The 16,487-nt window shown below is 42.1% G+C and overlaps 1 protein-coding gene across 1 annotated transcript; it reads right to left on the bottom strand.

Annotated features, from left to right (window-relative positions):
- Positions 1–4,966: 4,966 nt before the first annotated feature.
- Positions 4,967–12,425, bottom strand: LOC136483551 (putative disease resistance protein RGA1). Its single transcript, XM_066480658.1, has 5 exons — positions 12,060–12,425; positions 10,712–11,782; positions 5,883–8,010; positions 5,669–5,783; positions 4,967–5,526 (listed from the first exon to the last, which is right to left on the bottom strand). Exons 2-5 carry the CDS (start codon positions 11,759–11,761, stop codon positions 5,361–5,363), a joined length of 3,459 nt encoding a protein of 1,152 aa, XP_066336755.1. The 5' UTR covers positions 11,762–11,782; positions 12,060–12,425; the 3' UTR covers positions 4,967–5,360.
- Positions 12,426–16,487: the final 4,062 nt, after the last annotated feature.

Below are 16,487 nucleotides of genomic sequence, written 5' to 3'. Positions count from 1 at the left end.
TCCAATGGCCTCTTAAAAGGCGGGATGTAGTAGTGCCTCCTGTTTAGCGGGCTCCATCAACACCGCTAGGAAGTATGATTCCAAAGCATTAGAATATCTAGTGTTCTAATTTTGTGGAAAAAGCATTGAAATTGAAGATTTCGGTACAAACTCTAGGGTTCAAATTAGAGGTTGGATGCCTCAAGCCACCAAATGTTATTCAAACACCTTGACCGGAAGACTAGAGGATCTCGGATTACCTTTCTCTCAGTACTGTACCAGCACAGCACTTGACGTGAAGAAGAGCGGGCGCTGGCTCTATGAACAAGGCGTATTACAAGTTGTTAATTCCATTACATAGTCGTTAATGTATTAGTTGTGTTGGGCCCACGGGCAGTGGGAGGAGAGGGTAAATAAACAGATGTACTTGTGACCCTGTGAACTCTGTAAAAGACAAGACTATTCTGAATCGGAACAGAAAAGGGATCGAGGTTCTCCTCCTCCCGATATCGCTATCTCTGAATCGGCGGCAACGGGGACTATCGCTTTCTCACTATATGAACAAGGCAATGTCCCTGTAGCATGCAGCTCCGTGCTCACTCGGTTCCGGCATGCGATGTGCTTGTTGTACACTCGGTACGTAGGTGTATATATATATATAGACTCTAGACGTAGGAGTATGCATGGTGGCAGAGGCCTTTCCGTCAGCGCCTCCTTGGACCTTAGCCACCAGAAAACAGAGATCACTCGATCAACCAGCAGGGTTGCTAGTTGTGTATGGTCGTGCGTCTCACCACCCTGAGAACAGTGCACGAAAACAGAGTCAGCATTTCTTGTTATTTATTATTATATGGTGTGTCTGTTACCAGGACGCTGTGTGTAGCTGCAATCTCTGCCGCGAGCAGATGTCCAGATTAAAGCCCATGAATTTAACCGAAGCAAGTGTCGTGCCGCACAACTGAAATAGCTCAGCTCCAGGTCTAGCAAAACGTAAACGGGACAGATCAACTGGAACAGAGGAAATCCTGTTATTTATGCACAATCAGTTGACAACACAGGGTGACAAATGACTCTGTCGCGGCATGGCATGTACATAGTACATCCGTCTCTGTTCTCAGGCGTGATTCGTTGAACAAAGTGTCAAAGGTTCAAAAGCTGCTTCAACGCGTTGCTTGTACAAGTACTGAGCATTCCTTCATGTTCTCCTTGAACGCATGGAGCTTTGCGTCGTCGGCGCCCATGATGATGAGATCGCTGACATAAACACCGACGATCAGCCGCTTCTCAGCCTTCCCGCAGGTGTACAAGTGTGCTCGTTCTCACTACGCCAGAGCACGGGGGGCTTGTCGATGTCTGTAGAGCACCTTGTCAGGCCAGAGCTTGTCGACGAAGTTGGGCAGTTGAGCAACATACACCTCCTCGTTGAGGTCGCCGTTGAGGAACGCCGATTTGACGTCCATGCATTGTTCATGAATGGATACATCTCTCATGTAATTATATGAAATATGGTTCAAATGTATCTATTTGTGAACAATATATAGTCATGACTTATCAAAATGGTATGAATTTTTTGGGCCATTCTTATGGGCCGAATTATGTTTCCATGTTGGTTTCTATAATTTTCGGGGTAAATTTAGATATTGTTTCAATTACTTTTTTGAATTACCATAGGAAATTCTACAAACTTTCATGACTACATGATTTTGGTGTATGATCATTACATAAAGTTTTCAAATAATTTTAACAAATTGGTACTATACATTGTTCAAAAATGGGTACATCTCTCACAGTCACTAAAATTTTGTGAGAGATGTGTTTATTTGTGAACAGTGTAGAGTTGCACTTTATTAAAATAATCTAATATATTTGGGTGAATGCTTATGGGAGAAAAATATGTTGTGGCATTATATTGAATGTCATTGCTAAATTTATATATTATTCCAATTATTTTATGGAATTACCGAAGAATAATTGTAATAATATCAAAACTTGGTTAGTAAATTGTACAAACTTGCACGACAACATGTTTTGGTGTTGTAGAATCTTTCCTTTATTTTGTGGAATTAGCATAGACAAATGTAATAATATCAAAACTTTATTAGAAAATCTATATGATCCCAGGGTATGATGATTTTCGATAAAAATTTCAAATACTTTTAAAAACTATTAATATACATAATCTATTAGAGTCTAAGTAAAACTTAATCAGATATTAGGGTTCTTAGATTAGTATAAGATGGCTCTAATAGCAAATGTTAGATCTTATATATACCTATTTAGGACTTTAATTATCCTAATCACTGAGAAACTAATCACAGTATTAAGCCATAATTGCACTTAATCAATACCTACGTGTGTATAATGACGCTTAATTGCACTTAAACAGTACTGACCTATGTTTAATGACCATAAACGTCCCTAGGGCTGCTGAAGTCCTCATGCATGCTTGTCAGCGGGTATGGTGTTGGTGTAGGGATGCAGAGGTAGTCATTGGTGCAGAGGTAGGTTATTATCATGGACATCGGCATAGGATGTCCAACTGATGGCACTAGTATTTAGGTACAAATTAATTAAGGTTGTATATGAAATATATTTGTATACTATTATTAGGCATATGAGGGATATACTTATATGTTGCATTTCTAGTGTAGGGAAGCAAGTTGAAGAGCATGCCATAAATTGCAGAGTTGAAACATAGCAGGTTGATCTATAGAATTCGAGATAGGCTTATATGTGAACTTGGAAAAGTTGTGGAATGTCAAATTCCGAGCCAAAGAGCATAATCCATTAAGTAGATTCCAATTATCCAAAATGAAAGGATCCAAATGGTCCCTAATGTTTTTTTAGAAATTTAGTCGAAAATATTAACGGTTACGAATTCCATAGCAACTTTGTTTTCTTAATGGAGGGAGTATGCATGATTGTGATGGGTTGCCACTCGCCAATTCTTGGTGTTTGTTTTCTAGGAGCTAAATATTAGTCCTGTCACATCGGATCTTTGATACCAATTAGGACTATTAAATATAAGCTAATTACAAAACTAATTACACAGACGCAGGCTAATTTGCGATAAGAATCTATTAAGTCTAATTAGTATAGATATAACAATGTGGAGCTATAGTAAATATTTGCTAATGATGGATTAATTAGGCTTAATAGTTTTATCTCGCAAATTAGTCTAGGACTTCTGCAATTAGTTTTATAATTAGCTCATGTCTAGAAGGGCAGACTTGGTGCAGTGGTGAGAGCTGTTTCACTGAATCACCAGGTCGTAGGTTCGAAGCAGCCTCTCCGTAGATTTTGCAGGGGAAAGACTTGTCTCGGTTTATCCCTTCCCCCGACCCAACTCATGTGGGAGCCTCCGGCACTGGGTCTGCCCTTTCATGTCTAGTCCTCCTAATTAGCCTCCAAATATTCGATATGACAAGAACTAAACTTTAGCCCATTCGGAACAGAGCCACCTGTCTAGGTTGCTATAGTTGTATTAATTAGTCGTAGCCCAGTCTAGATCTCTTCTTTACCAATAAAGCGGCAGCTCAACCTGCCCAGTTCGTTAAATGAAAGGCGTACGCTAACAAAACGTCCTTGTACTCGCAACAATTCCCTATATCCCAAAATAGAAGTCATTCTCGCTTTCCGAGAAGTTAGCCTTTTTTTTACTTTGACCAATTATATATAAAAGAATATTAATATTTATAATATATATTTTGTATCATTAGATAGATAGTTGAATATACTTTCATAATAAACTTATTTGAAGATATAAATGTTGCACATATTTTCTACAAACCTATTTAAAGTTGAGAAAGTTTGACATTCACGTATCCCATAACGACTTTTATTGTGGGACGGAGGGAGTAAGTGTCTAAGTAGGTCCACTCAGCCATACTACCTGAGCAGCTCCCCGAGGGGGCACTCTAAGCACCGTCAGTGGGCGGATGACGCCGGCCTCGAGGAGTCCGGTGATGACCGCTCCACACCCCCTGCTCATCGCCCAGCGAAGGTGTCCATTGCATCCCCCGCGTGCCCAGCTTCGCTCAGTCGTGGTTATGGGCCGACGTCTGAGGGCTGGCTTCGCCTCGCCCGATGTCTGAGGGCTGGTTTCGCCTCGCCCGATGTCTGAGGACTGGCTCCGCTATGCCCTACGCCTGAGGGCTGGCTCCGCCTTGCCCAACGTCTGAGGACTGGCTCCGCTTCCCCCGATCCCTCGGACGCAGTTCTTAACGGAAGCTCACGCCGCCACCAACCACTACGGGCCAGAAAATACTACCCAAGGTCAAACTTTTGGCATCGTGCAGGGAGCGGTCGCGTCCCAGCACGACCCGTCCCCACGACATGTCATTCCAGGGGACTCACAATGCCCACAGTGATGGACGAATGGTCACTATGCTGCCCACTCCCTGTACGGCCGCTGACCAGCACGCTGGTTCGCCGCACCGTCCGCTGGGGCGGAGCGGGACGTTACGACTCGCTGACAACGCCAGGGCATCACAGTGTCAGCGGACAGGCGCACGGCGTGGGGCTGTCCCTGTCGCCGCCTTCCACATCAGCGGGCCCGCACAGAGGAAAAAGAAAGGCTCGGTGACCCTGAAGGACTTCTTTTCGCCTCTCGTTCTCCTTGGCTCTCCCATTTGTAACTCGTGCTTTCCCTTGGCCAATAAAAGGGAAAGCAAGGCGTCTCACTAGGGGGCATCGGTTCACCACATCGCACACCACACCGCATCATAGCAGAACCACTAGCATCGAACCTCCAACACACAGCTGAGCAGCGATCGAGCTCTCGGCACCCATTCAGTCTTTCCATCAGAGACTTGGGACCTGTCCCTCTCTCGTCCGTTTGTAACCCCTATTACGAACTTTTTAGTGCTAATAACACGAGCAACAGCCACGAACTGGACGTAGGGACATTCTGCCCAGTATAAATCTTGTGTCTTCTTAGCACACCATCCGAGTCAGACGCGCAATAATATAAATTTACTCGTTGGTGTTTACTCGAAACACCAACAAAATGTTGCACACACTTTCTACAAATGTTGGTGTCTAAGTAGGTCAACTCAACCCACCGAGAAAGCACGTCTCCACAGTGGATTCATGGAGGTAATATGCAAGGTTACGGCATACACTATGGGTAAGCCAGCTGAAATTAAAGAGGACAAGCATGTTCCAATCCAAAATACTCCGTACAAAACATAGATGTTCAGCAGGATATAGCAACATATACTCCACTCCCAGCAGTTGGCGGAAGGAAGCAGAATGAAAGCACTCCCACTCCCAGCAGCCTAAAGAAAGCAGAATGAACAAACAGTAAAAACAGAGCAAGTCTTGTTCTGCACAAGCAGTTGGCGGAAGATCAACGAATGACCATAATGCATATACTCAGACTAAGCTCCTGACGTGTCCTCCTGCCTGGTCAGAACAATCTGTGTACATGCAGGATACACTGCTACTTCGGTCCACTGATCTGATGGGGAAGCGATGCCGTCGGCTTCACGGCAGTGCACGCACGCTTGATCAAGCCAGCGAGCCAAGTGAAGATAGGCGTTGCACCTGCACAAGTTGCAAAAATACGTTGCACGGGATGAAATGGTAAACAACTTGCCATATTCGATTAATCAGGTGTCAAGGAGGCATAAGCATGCACGATTACTGAAGCAGAGGCAAGCAATCAATGTGTAGACTAATTGTTTACCTGAAGCATACGCAAAGGGGCACACGTTTTTCTGCAGAAGTGTGTCGTCCTGTGGGCTGCTCGTCCTCAACGGGACATGTTCGGAAGTAAGGAAACCACGTCCGGCGGCTGCGTGCTGCATAAGATACAGAGATTGGAATTGAGACGAGGGAACCAAGAAAACAGACCAAGCCAAACACGGTATCTGGAAATAAAAATATATCAGATGAAGCACCTTGAGCAATTGCAGAGCGACTGATATTTGTCTCAAAGCGGAAAGGATCTCTCGTGTAGAGCACATACCACTTGCTTTGACTGTCTGCATCATCTGCATAGGCTTTGACTTGCTGGATGTGGCTGAACTTGTCCCACTCAGGACCAGATTTCCCTGCTGCTATGGCAGTGAGCAGCGATAAGGAACAATCTAGCTGCAAATACCTTGGGTTCACATCCTGCAGATACTTAGGGACTGTTTCCATGGCATAATCCTCCAGATCGAGTCTCTGTAGTGAAGGCATGCCCTCCAATACCATCAACTTTGGGCAGTCATCTATGGTGAGCTTCTGCAGTTTCGGTAGATTACTGATCCTCTCCAGGTCAGTGTTCCTAAACACGTCGAGGTGGACAACAGAAGCAAAGTTCTCCAAAGACCTTAGATGCCTGACATCATATATACGTATATTCTTCAAAGCCATTGCGTGGAAGGCAAGGCCTGGAGGCATGTGGCTCAATTTGCACATTTTGAGTACAAGCACCTCCAAGATAGGCATGGCTTTCACTTGTTCCTCCCACACCCATTCCTCCCATTCCACCATTCCCTCAAAGTACAGCTTCTGCAATCTAGGAAATGCAACACCTACCTGATTGTTTGGTTGTAGGAATTCAGGCCCAACACACTTGATGGCTGGGGCCTTTCTCATCTGTACATGCTCCAAGCAGGTGAGCTGACTCAAGCCACTAGGAAGCTCTGTGCAGCAGGCCAACTCATCCATCGTTAGAATCCTCAAGCTCCCAAGGGGCGTAACTGCTGTCAGCATCATCCAACCTGGGAGCCGCTCACCAAAATACCCTTTGATTTCAAGGTTTTCTAAGCCAAGCGGAGGGCAGAGCTCATCAAAAACCTCCTCGATTTGTCTCTTGGCTTTCTCAGATATCCCATCTTCCTCTTTTACCAACAGGCCATCATCTCCAAGACTACTGGTGCAACCCAGTGAGAGAAACCTTAGGCGCTTCTTCCCACCAAGTTTGGCCTTTATAGCAGATGAGGAAGAAGCTACATTCTCCAAGAAACTGATACTAAGTTCTGTTAGCTGGCAGAGAGGCCCCAGTTCCTCCAAACTACAGTGATCACAGTCCATGTGGGCTGGAAATCCATATAATTTCCTCAAAGAAGTTAGGCCACTAAATTCCCTTGGTATAACACGTACATTTGTCCAGCCAAGTCTGAGAAACCTCAAGTCTTGTAGCACTCCAATGCTACTGGGAAGATTAGCCAAACTCTGACAACCATGAAGGCTAATGTACTGCAAGAATTTCAACTTGCCTATGTCTTCTGGTAACTTGGATGTATTACAGTTTTCTATTGACAAATACCTCAAATGTTTCAGCTGATACAAAGATTCAGCTATTGCACCAATATTTACACTGTTCAAATATAGTGTTCGAAGACTCGAAAGAGAAACAAATGAATCACCTGGCTTAATCTTTATATTACCAACTAAAATTAGTGTTCTCAGTGATGTCTGTGTTTGGAGAGAACACTCCAAATCATGTTCTTCTGATCGTTTGCTTTCCAGAGATAATCGAAAAAGCTTTTGTGATTTAAGTTTGTCAATACCAATTGTACTATTATGAGCTACGAGTGCTTCATCTCTGAACACGCTATGAGCAAATGACCGAACAACATCATGCATGTTGCAAACTTCTTGATCAAGATATGTCTTATCTGGCTCAATAAGGTTCCGCTGTATTAACTGATCATAGTATTCCCTTCCTATTTCTTCTAGGTCACGTAATGTTCCATGAACAAATCCTTCACTAATCCACATGCCCACAATGTCATCAACAAAAAACAATGTGCCCCTTGGAAGGAGGGAATAGTGCAAAAAGCAAGGCTTCAAACAAGGCTGCAGATCTTCATAGCTAAGATATACTGCATAATTTAGCTCTTTAGGCATTTGTGATACTGACCATAGAGAATCATCTAAGACATTTTGCCAGTCGGTTCGTCTTATCCTTTTCTGACGCAGGAGACCTCCCATTACTTTGACCCCAAGAGGTAAACCATCACATTTTTCAACAAGTCTCATTCCAATATCCTTTAGTATTTCAACCTGGGGCTCATCATTTACGTCTATAACAACCTTCAAGAATTTTAGGCTAATTAGACAAACAATAATTTATTGTGCAGTGTCATGATATCCTGTCAATGCAAAACACATCAAGAAAGAAACCTATGGGGTCTCTAGCACATAATTTTTGGTCAGCCTTTTTTATATTATACTTTATGCATGTGCAACTAAGTAAAAAGAAAGAAAAAAGGCACGAATGTTGCTTCGGAGACAATAGCAACAAAGTATTCACTAGCAATGTTCATGATGAATTTCTACTTCTTTGCTCCTATCACCTTTGGAAGTACGGCCTTTCCTAATCTTTAGCAAAATCAGCACTATTATTCAGCTAATACAACATTGTGTGCATTGTAGCTGCCACTGCGTCAATTCTGAACCCACTGGAATGATTCACTACCAGTCAATATAAATTCTGTATAATAAAGCTACAGTGCTCAAGAAAACATAACTCAATAAATATGGAAAAATATTCATTACAAGGGGCGCATTAAGGTATGGCCAAGCAAAAATATTAGAATGAATTATTTCAATTACAAGTGACAGCATGTAATCTCCCAGTGCATGACTATACAAATAAACAGTTGAAAGCAGTAATAGTCTCCTCCCAATAAAGGTGGTTGGATTAGTTTCAAATTTTGTTCCAAAATAATTAATATTCTAAGTGGTACTAGTTCTATTCGTAGTTTCTGGGCCCACTCTTCATTAAATTTCACCCAATAGGCACATCCAGTTTAGTACAAAGAGTTTTGCGTTGGTATATGTGGGTTCTTTGCTATAGCACGCTTCCACCCGGTTCACGTTGAAAAATCAATATTAAAAATGCTGTTGTAGACAATTTCATATGCGATGCCTTCTCACGTATACTTCCAGTCATATGATAATTGGTACAGTGGCGAATAATATATTTTTATAGAGTAAATTACACCCATGGCCCCTAAACTACTATGTCTTCTATCATATCACTCAATATAAAATTGCATATTTAGATCCTTAAACTATTTAAGTACCCCAGTTCTGTACGGCTGCGCAGCCACGACGGCTACGCGGCCACGACGGTTGCTCACATTCGTGCTTGTGCAGCGGTGGCGGCGGCTCAGGCTGGCCCAGCTTGCTGCTGGGCCGGCCCAACGCGGAAGCATGGGAGAGGGAGAGGGAGAGTGGAGCTGGGCCGAAGCGGCGGATGCAAAGCTGGGCCGCCGAAATGGAGGGAAGTGGGGAAGGTGGGCCGTGCGGGAAAAAGAAAAAAAAAACAAGGCCGAGCGGGCCAAAAGAAGGAGATGAAGAAATCTTTTTTTTTAATTTCATTTCCAAATCCAAATTCAAATATTTTTGAAATTTTGATCAAACCCAAACATCACAAAAATAAGTATACAGTAGCATGTATGCACAAACATATAGCTAGACCTTATATTTGATTTTAACTTTAACAAAGTTTTTATTTTTTTTTTCTAAATTTGCATGCTCACAAAATGCATAATTAAATCATTTTCACCTATTTTGAAAACATGCAAATTCTAGGGTGTTACAGCCGATCTGACCAGGAGGAGGCGTAGGGCGTCATGCGTGAGCCCTTTGGGCGGCTACGGTTGGGGAAAGAGAGAGAAGGAGAGGAGGAAGAAAAAGAAAGAATAAAAACTGCCAAATGGGCCCCACATGTCAGTAGCGGATCCCACTTTTTATGTCTAAGACCAAACAGAAAACGGGTTGATCCCATCCCTCCCCAACCAGAAAAGAATTAGGGTTGCCGCATCCCACAAACCAGAGACAAGACTATCCCACCCCACCTTATATCCCAACCAAATGCTATCTATATGTCTCATAATATCTCTACTAGTGGATCCTACCCATGGGAACCACACATATATGTTGGCCTTTGGCCCACCGTCTCGATTCCCCCTCCCTCCCTCTCTCTTTGTTTCTCTCTTCTCGCTCTGATACTGTGCAGCAGCCCAATATGTGTGACATACATACCCTCGTGTTGGACTACTGGTCAATACTAACGATGTATAGTGTGTTAGGGCTCATTTAGAACTGGATGATAGCACGTGACAAGTCTGGGGATCCTGATGATATTCTAGTATAAGTGTGGGGGGGCATGAAAGTAGCATTATAAGAGCTTGGCACTTACATTACATCCAAAGACAATTTCGCTAACCTCACAGTGCATGCATTTTGAGAGTCTAGGGACCCAAATGACATCATACAGAATAAGTTCGAAAACTGTTTTTTTTTATTTTACTCTAAAAAGCATAGTGCTAAACAAACTTATTATGGTTGCCTTAGTTTGTGAATTAAATTTAGTTGCTAATTCGCCATGTGGTATTGCCTACGCTACAGCCCATGACAGATCCAATCGAACCTACAGATCTCATGCTCTTTTAAAAAATGAGGAAGTGTAATACAATGTCCAAATTTTAATTGCTTTAACAAAAAATTGTGAATACCTGCCCTATGTGGAGTCTGCATGACTGCATATGCAGGATATTACAGTACTAACATATGGAAGTATGGCATTTTGTTTCTTTATAATATATTTCGAAGGTCACCACCGTAGAACTAGCTAGATGTTGAAACAAATAAGAAAAATAGAAGTTGTTGCCAGGACAGGGAATCTAGTTCCCACTACTAAGATAGAAGCAAAACTAAAGTGATGCAGCTAGAAAACAAAATGCATAATTAAAGAAAAGTAATTAATGTATGGATTAACTTGTACCTGCTTCTTGAGCAGCAACCATGCATCTTCAAGCCCAAGTTTATCAATACGATGGTAGGGCTCCTCAGCCTTCATCTGACGTGCCACTATGTCATGCCTTGTGGTGACCAGCACACGGCTACCTTGAGCTAGCATGGCATTGACAAAGGGAGTTCTAAGCACACCTTCCCATATACTGTAGTCCCAGACATCATCCATTATTAATAAGGTTTTATGTCCCTTCAAAGCTTCTATTAGAGTCTGTTCCAGTGCCACCTTTGAAATTCCACAAGCATGGTGGTTTCCACCAGCTTCGATAATAACTCTCCTTAGCATTTCAGTATTGTTGAAGTCTTGGTTGACACTCAACCATATTTTCTTCGTGAACTCATGTTTTATGACTTCACTGTTGAAGATCTTTTGAGCAAGAGTGGTTTTACCAATCCCACCAATTCCCACAATGGAGAAAATGATTATTTTGTTGGATTTGTCGTCGTCAGTTGGATACTTCTTTGTTAGCATCTCTACTAGATTTGTTGTGTCCTCTTCAATCTTCTCACCAACCAAACCAGATTCGTCGAGCCCCCCTGACGTCTCACGGGTACCAGAAGGATATGATACCACGTTTCTTCCACGGTCCTCGTAAGTACCAAGGTTCATGAAGTTGAATGATGCACCACGTGCCTTGATGTGATCTAGCTTCTTGTTAAGGTTCTTGATGCGGCTTCCAATGTCGTGGGCATGTAGGGGATTCCGTATGCAGAAGAGCAACGGGTTGAAGCATCCGGCATCATGCCTTTGGCCTCGCTCCATGGCCTTGAGCTGGCACAGGTCGAGGATGTCAGTGGCATCATACATAGCATTCCTTAGCTCTATCCCCCATGCTTGGACACTTTGGTCTGTGATGTTCCTCCTATCAGCATCGGCAACGATGTTCTTCAGATCCCGAAGCTTGATGTCCATGTTATCAATCTCACCGGACACTCCAAGCAACATATGCACCTCATCTGCCGCCATCTGCATGAGCATGTTTTGGATGTAGGACGCCAAAGCATCTAGGACACCGGCCATGATTGAGAACTTCTGTTTTTGCTGTAACAAAATGAGAACAGATATTAATTTCAACATGGCATTTTAATTTTATACATCAAAGATTCAATCATCTGCCATCTATTATTGCAGCCATCGCGGCACTACTACTATCTTCTCGTTCATTCGTACAACTACATGACAGTGGCAACTATATGCAAAGATCTAGCTACGCATAAGCAGCTGCAGAAACGTGACAACTACATCACAGTGGGCACTATATGCGCAGATCTAGCTACGCACAAGCAGCTGCAGAAACATAACAGCTAAGGAAACGAACCTGGGGCCGACGAGTTGAGCAATGGCCGGAAGCGGTGAGGCGGTGCCGGTGTTGTTCGTTCTTGGTCGTGGAACAGGATCTACTGGTTAATGGTTAGACAAGAATCGCCATGGACATCGTCGACCTGACCAACCAGATACTACAGCTGGATTGTAGCGTGCGGGTGAGTGATGAAAGGAGGAGCAGCCAGATGGATTTAGCTGGTTGCTGGCTGCTTGGTGGCTTGTGTAGGTTGTGGTAATAACACTGCAAGGTGGGTAGGAAAGTGCGTGACAGCCTCGACGGATTTGCGGACTGGGTCCTAGTTTATTAATTCCACAGCAGAGCCACCACGTGAAACGGCGGCCAATGCATCTGCGTGCAGTAGCGTGGGGGTACCGCAAGATGCTTTCTCATCGCACGAGATGACAAGAAAAGACTCGCTCACAGCGTTGGTAGGATAAACAGACCAATAATGCAACTTGGCAGTGGACGGCTCGCATGCCTCCAATAATGCAACCCAGGAGGTGGACAGCTTCGATCGACTTGCGTGCGGCGTGTGAAAAGGCGTGGATGCTAAAGTAGCACTGAGCCACCGTGTGAAAAGGCGTGGATGCTAAAGTAGCGTGGAGGTGCCCACAGCCACAGCCCTTGTTTAGTTGAGTGAATTTGGATTTTGGGGTTACTGTAGCACGTTTGTTTTTATTTGGCAAATAGTGTTCAAACATGGACTAATTAGGCTCAAAACGTTCGTCTCGCAATTTCCCACCAAACTGTGCAATTAGTTTTTATTTTCGTCTACATTTAATGCTCCATGCACAGGCCGCAAACATTCGATGTGACAGATACTGTAGTAACTTTTTGGACTTTGGGATCCAACTAAACAAGTGCACAAACATGCTTTCTGGTCGCACAGTACAAAGATTACAAAGAAATCAATGCAGCTGAGGTAGGATGAAGCAAAGCAAGATTTGGTCTGAGAGCAAGAGATCACATATACGTCAGCAGAAGAGCGAAGGGTAGAGACTCTACTGGAGGGAGAGAGCGAAGGGGTATTAATTAGGACGAAGAGAATGATATGCGGGTCCCGTTTTCTAGTCTCTACTGGAATGAATTTGGGGTCTCAAATTTGGCTGCTACTGCTGGAGTAGAAGTAGAAAAACTAGGTCAACAAAAGTAGACGGAGAACCCAAATTAAAAGTAGAGACCTCTGATTTGGGTGCTCCTGCTGGATATGCTCTCGCCGCTTTCTACTTTTTTATTTTTTAGTAAAAATATATTATAAGAATCATCACCTTTGGTGGTGGAATCAGCTGCTTGGGATTATTCCAAAATGGTGACAGGACAAATCTGACTCAGCGCGTTTGTTGGATGAAGGTGACCGCTATCTTGACTAGGCGAGGCTCTAGTCTTGGTCAATGTCTACCTTTTGTAAATTGTAAATTAAATGTAAGGATGTACGACGTTTGGCCAACTTTTCGCAAGTTAGCGAGCATATAAAACGTAGAAGGACAAACAAAGAGGCATATAATACTTTGGGTCTGCATCTAACCCACCTCACCATCACTGAGGCCTGGTTTAGATTGCCTCAAAATTCCAAGTTTTTTCACTTTCTTTTCATGACATTAATTTTTGGACGTATGTATGGAGCATTAAATGTAGGTAAAAAAAATAACTAATTACACAGTTTGGTTGTAAATCATGAGACGAATCTTTTGAGCCTAGTTAGTTCATGATCGGACAAAGTTTGTTAAATATAAACGAAACGTGCTACAGTGTCCGGATTGCAAAAATTTGCAATCTAAACAAGGCCTGAGCTATGCATATATGCCAAGAGTTGTTGCCACTTGCCACCTCACCATCAAGTTTTTAATACAATTGATCGCTGTTTGCAAGGAGAGCTGTTTCATGATCGGTAAATTATTATTAGTTTGTACGCCCACCTGCCATCCCGGAGGCTTGCATTTGTATTTTTGTGGCAAATTATTTTTCTGCACAATTATTGATGGAGAATGGGTCAGTCATTTAATTCAAACGAGAGAGGGGGCACTTGATGCAAATATTTTCAGCCCAGATACTTTGTATCACGCCAATAAGGCAAATGTCCCTGCTGTTATAACTTGAGTTATTTTAGTAGTGGTTGTAGCCTAACTTGAGTTAGATAGGGTGCGGTTCCGCGGTTTGCTAGTGGGGAGAGCTGGCTGCTAAGGTGCAAGAGGGACACAGGAAGCTCGGCACACCGGCGGCAGTGCCAGAAACAGGGAAGCCCACAACCATTCAGAGGTCGGCGCCAGTGCGGCCCGATTCGGGCTGGCCCGATGGCAGGCAGATTGTTTTCTAGTTTGTTACAACAGATTGACTCATCATAGTATTCCCTTTCTATATGTCTTCTAAGTTACGTGAAGTTCCATGAACAAATCCTTCACTAATCCACATGCCAACAATGTCATCAACCGAAAACAATGTGCCCCAAGGAAGGAGGGAATAGTGCAAAAAGCAAGGCTTCAAAAACGGCTGTAGATCTTCATAGCTAAGATATGTTGCATAATTTTGCTCTTGAGGCATTTGTGATACTCACCATAGAGAATCATCTGACACCTTTTGCCAGTCAGTTCGTCTTATCCTTTTCTGACACACGAGACCTCCCATTACTTTGACCCCAAGAGGTAAACCATCACATTTTTCTACAAGTCTCATTCCAATATCATTTAGTATTTCAACATTTCATATTATATATATATTGCATAGATCTATTCATGTGGAGTCTAACACAACTGTATTTTCCTTTTTACGATTTTCTATGGTTTTATACAAATTTTCAAAGTTTTATCCAGTTTATGAAATTAAAAAAAAGCACGTGGCGCAACATCAGCAGCCACGTAGGCAGCAGAGTCCTATGTGGCCTGATGTGGACCTAGGTGAGAAGTGGGGAAAGGCTCATGGACCTAGATGAGCGAAAAAAGTTCATGGACCTAGGTGAAAAGCGGGAAAAAGATCATGTACCCATATGAGCGAAAAAAAGTTCATGGACCTAGGTGAGAAGTGGGAAAAAGTTTAAGAACCCATGGTGCATTTCACTCTTAAAGAAATTATATTTACAGTTATGGTTATACCAACAATATAGACATGTCAAATATTTTAGTTAAAATACATAGATATATCTAAAGTAACAATCTATATAAATTATATGTTATGGTTACAAATATGATTTTAAATAATTTGTTAGTATCATTAGTATAAAAGTTAGTAGGAAATTATTTTTTATGTTATGAAACATAACATGTGTATTTTATTGCTCATGCATATTGGCCCGATGCGTATATTTACTTTAATCAAATCTTACTATATTAAATAGAGGTGGGGTAATATAATGTAGAAACATTTGCATGCTCTATTCTTTATCTAAACATTTTTAATAGAATATGTTGATAAATTAGTTGTAGATTTAAGGGGTATTTTTTTTAATGAGATAAAAATTGAGTTATGTAAATTATCGATCATAATAAGAGAACGTCGGTAATTAAATGTAAATTTAGGTCTACTTTAGATCATGTTTCTTAACGACATATGTGGGTAATATAAATTAGAGTCATGAGTTAGTTTATATTGTTTTACATAATAGCAGAAGTGGATAATTACTTAGAAAATAGAATAAATCCAATTTCTATTGTTATTATTAGTGGTAACATGTTTCTGATTTTTATGAGAATTTTTAGAATCTATCTTTTGTTTTTCCATCAAGTCTTGTGAGGATTAACATGCCAGCTCTAGTGGGGACCTCTAGTTAGAATTCTTAGTATTTATCTTTTTCTAGTGTGATATGTATTTAGCTAAAATCTAGTCTTAAGATATATAAACTCTTGATACAGCCTTTTTTTGATTTCATAAGTCTATAATTTATCTTTTAACTTTTAATCAAGTTGTTGCAAAGTTTTCACATGTTAATTAGAAATTTTAGTATTCTTTATCTTTATTCCAAAATTGTTTTTTAAAACAGTCTAGGTCCTATTAGTATTGTTTTCCAAATACGTCGAAACTCGGCATGCACTCCGACAATAAACATGTTGAATTTGTTATATAACGTAATTATATGTGTGTAGTATTTTTTATCTTTCGCACTATTCGCCTGTTGGCTTTAAGCCGACCGGGCGCGGACCTGTTCACTCTGAAAACGCTAGAAGGTGATCGAGAGGATAACTCGTGATGCGAAACACTTTCGCATCTTTCGCTGAATCACTGCCTTCTTCGCCAAACTAACGATAAAGCCGGGTCATCAACGGTGAAGGCGGAGGGCGAAGGGAGGGGGTGCCAAATTGAAGGGTTGTTACCCAACAATGTCAACAAAAGTCCCGCTCATCCTTGACCGACCAATCACCAAGTGCTTGTGCGCTCCCCTTGACTTGGTCCAGTCGTCACCTTGACTCTGGTCAATGTTGTCTTCATCTGTTT

This window comes from Miscanthus floridulus, chromosome 9 (genome assembly GCF_019320115.1).
Source record: "Miscanthus floridulus cultivar M001 chromosome 9, ASM1932011v1, whole genome shotgun sequence".
Taxonomy (NCBI): domain Eukaryota; kingdom Viridiplantae; phylum Streptophyta; class Magnoliopsida; order Poales; family Poaceae; genus Miscanthus; species Miscanthus floridulus.
Note: the sequence above shows the minus strand (reverse complement) of the source record. Positions and strands in the feature narration are given on the sequence as shown.

Bases quoted from the DNA above. Each gene is read 5' to 3' on its own strand.
- LOC136483551 (XM_066480658.1), bottom strand. From the start codon at position 11,761: ATGGCCGGTGTCCTAGATGCTTTGGCGTCCTACATCCAAAACATGCTC. The intron at 8,011-10,711 runs GTACAAGTTAAT...AAATTCTTGAAG, and splicing joins GGTTGCTGCTCAAGAAGCAG to GTTGTTATAGACGTAAATGA. The intron at 5,784-5,882 runs GTGCTTCATCTG...TATCTTATGCAG, and splicing joins TCGCTCTGCAATTGCTCAAG to CACGCAGCCGCCGGACGTGG.